This window comes from Hippocampus comes, unplaced genomic scaffold (genome assembly GCF_001891065.2).
Source record: "Hippocampus comes isolate QL1 unplaced genomic scaffold, H_comes_QL1_v1.1 scaffold3454, whole genome shotgun sequence".
NCBI classification, from domain to species: Eukaryota; Metazoa; Chordata; class Actinopteri; order Syngnathiformes; family Syngnathidae; genus Hippocampus; species Hippocampus comes.
In genome coordinates this window covers 1-3,122 of record NW_017805190.1, presented here as the reverse complement: position 1 = coordinate 3,122, position 3,122 = coordinate 1, and the positions used below count along the sequence as shown (strand labels likewise).

The following is a 3,122-nucleotide window of genomic DNA, read 5'->3' as shown; positions in this document are numbered from 1 at the left end:
CACACACACACACACACACACACACACACACACACACACTGTGTTGAAATCTGAATTAACACATACCGCTCTTTCTTCGGAGACGACCGGATCCTTAGCGTCGTTGGCGAAAATGGCGGTCCTTTCACCAGCTTCATAGATCACACTGTACTGGTCGCGGCAGTCAGCGTCCTCGATCCAATGACGCATGTTACCCTGAACAGACAAAGAGTTAATAAGCAATGAAAAACGGTTGCTCTTCACCTTTGCTTGGCTTTTGATAGATCGGTCAAGTCCTTTGGTTTGACCCCACTGGATAAACACAATGAACAATGGTAATAATGTTCTACACTCACAAAGTCTTTAAAGGGCTGCTTCTCAGGAGTTTCCCACTCATCATTAATGCTCATGTACCTTTAAAATAATAATAATAAAAAAAAAAGAAAATCTGTGATTTACTTGCATTAAATACATCAATTTTTGCTGGACTTAGCAGCGTACTTGTCAAAGTCGGTGAAGAGGTTGACCCTAAACGTATGCTGTTTGTCCAGTTTGTAGCCGTCTGCGTTTTTCACCGCCTCCAGAGCCTGGTTGGGCGAAGCGTACTCCAAAAAGATGTAACTGGAAATACACAATGTGTCTATTACATTATCTCTTCTTTGGTCATCGAGCTCAAATTAAAAAAAAAAAAAAGTCGTCCTACCCTTTGGTCATGCCATCGGTCTCCGGGTAGAACTCGGTGGTGATTTTCCCAAATTTAGAGAAGATCTTGTGGATGACGTTCTTGAGCTTTTCCAAACGTTCCGGGCCAACCTGCGGGACGTTGTCCACCACCACCACGGAGTCTATGCCGTCAGCCTCCTGGGGTTTCTCCTTCAGAATGTCGCCCAGGAGCTCTGCAGGGACCAAGGAGAGCCAAGTGAGAATATGTTCAAAAGCTCATTGAGCCATCATCACATTATGTTTATAATCTGCATATTAACACATAAGCCCCGCCCATTTGCAGTTTGCCATTCCTAAATTAACCTACAATGTTTGTGACTTTCATCTCGTCTCTATGCTGTTTCCGTAACGCTCTTAGATTCCACAAGTTGGTGCCAAAGCCCTGCCTAATAAGCACAAAGTAATTAGTGTCAAGGAGGTGTCCTGAACTAATCCATAAAACTAAGCATTTAAGATGCGTTTATGTCGGAAAGGAGATGAGGTTAGCCTGGGTTGTGAACAGAAGTTACAGAGAGTCTTTGCCACATGTGTATGTTTTTGCTCTGATGAGTGCCCAGCATCAGTTAACTTAAGGTGGCCTCGGGCCATCCAGCCACCGCTAGTGTTGGACCGTGCCTCGCTTTCCAGGTCCACACTCACTGCCTTTATACAACTACGTTGTCAAAATTTTCATCACCACCAATTATAGTTTAATGCAAAATGTTCTTGAATGCATATATTCTAAAATTGAGAAAGACACGTAAGCAATTTCGTGCGTCAACAAAAGCTGATAGGTTCATACTAGAATGGCACTATGAGACAGCTGTTTCAGCTGAACCTGTGCATGTCATATAATAATTTATACTTTCATTGTAAAGTGTTTCATTTCAGGTGATTTGCTGCGAAGCCGATTGAGAGGTGAAACACGGTGCGTCGGACTGCTTTACATCGTTGACTTGTCACTCATTCTACGTTCAGAAATCAAGAAAATTGCTCGACTTAGACAGCAGTCAAGGTGAAGTACTTTCTTTTTTTTGTTTGTTTTTAACTGTGACAAGGTCATTGTTATAACACGCCGTGTACTCCGGCTTAGAATGCAGCTAATGAAGCTAGCAGGCCGTAAAGCCGGCGATTTTCCTGTTTGCGCTCACCCTCGTCGTCGACGTCATCTTCGAAGTCCTCCGGGTCGCTAAAGGAGGGCTCCTCCTCCTCGTACTCGGGGTCGTCCGCCATGTCCACCGTTTCTTGCATTTAACACGTTTGACGGGACGGGCTTTCTCGTGACCGCAAACTGACTGGAAAGAAAGACGGGAAGCTGACAGTCTTCTACCGGCGCGCCACCATGTGCGGTCTCGAGGAAAATGGACGACCTGACGGCAATGTGGCACAGGAAGCAGTTTGCAAACCCGGAAATGTAGCTGAAATGTGACAAAGTTGTATATCAAATGGATGAGCGGTTTTCCATTGTGACCGTCATCGCTGAGCATCCATTTTGTTGTTCATTCCTGAAATCGGTTGCGAGGAGGAAAAAGGAAGACGTTTACCGGTTGCAATCAAGCGATTTCCCGCGAGATTATGGGAAAGTCAGCACATTTCCTTTTATTATCAGTGCGTTGTGAATTATTAATAGTTTATTTTACGACGTGAGTCCGCTCTCTGTCGTATAACACTCGCACACAAGCATGGATAGGGAGAGTGCGACGCTGCTGGCCACCGTGTGCGCACTCTTGGCGGATTCCGCCAAACCTCTGCCCGATGACACCAGCCTGGAGAAACTACTGGACCGGCTCACCGAATTCTCCGAGGCAGGTTGGTGATTCCTTTTGCCTCGAAACGCGAGATCAAATGACCGCCCACTGCCCTTGGCCAAGGCGTTTGGTGCACTCCTCAGAGGTTACAAATACAATAAACGCATACAAATGTTTCAATAAGCCAACCATGGTTTATATTAAAGGGGACGTATTCTGCAAAAATTACTTTTTCATTGTGAATCTAAATAGCCAAGTAAATCGTTTTGCCTTATTTAAGAGTTTTTAATACCTGTACTTGAGAAGTTCCATATTTTCTTGTTTCTCTTTAGGTGTATCACTTCCAGATAGTTGTCCATGCCTTCTTGACTTCATCTCTACCATAGCCTCCAACTCCACTTCTGATCCCAGCATCCGCTCCTTTGCCCTCAAGCTCAGCGGCCTGTTGGCAGCCACCGAGGATGGCTACAGGGCCTTGCAGGTAGGGAGTCAACAGACTTCTGGCACATATAGGTGCATGTTGATAATAAATGTGAAGCTTGTGGAAAACATACTTATTTCAGTCGTTCAATTGAAAAAGTGAAACTAGGGCTGGCCAATTATGTAAATAAATAACAATCACAATTATTTTGATGGGTGGCCCAGTGGTCGATTGGTTAGTGCGTTGACCTCACAGTGCAGAGGTGCAGGGTT

At 44.9% G+C, this 3,122-nt stretch overlaps 2 protein-coding genes across 2 annotated transcripts; one reads left to right on the top strand and one right to left on the bottom strand.

The window, feature by feature from the left end:
* Nucleotides 1-39: 39 nt before the first annotated feature.
* LOC109515114 (eukaryotic translation initiation factor 3 subunit B-like) lies at nucleotides 40-2,050 on the bottom strand (the record flags this gene model as incomplete). The annotated part of the gene is made up of 5 exons (XM_019868713.1): nucleotides 1,833-2,050; nucleotides 683-875; nucleotides 481-600; nucleotides 336-393; nucleotides 40-195 (listed from the first exon to the last, which is right to left on the bottom strand). Coding segments are annotated over exons 1-5 (627 nt in total), but the record flags the coding sequence as incomplete, so codon positions are not given.
* A 112-nt stretch (nucleotides 2,051-2,162) lies between these two features.
* LOC109515113 (BRCA1-associated ATM activator 1-like) lies at nucleotides 2,163-3,012 on the top strand. Its single transcript, XM_019868712.1, has 2 exons — nucleotides 2,163-2,490; nucleotides 2,762-3,012. Exons 1-2 carry the CDS (start codon nucleotides 2,364-2,366, stop codon nucleotides 3,010-3,012), a joined length of 378 nt encoding a protein of 125 aa, XP_019724271.1. The 5' UTR covers nucleotides 2,163-2,363.
* The last annotated feature ends 110 nt before the right edge of the window (nucleotides 3,013-3,122 follow it).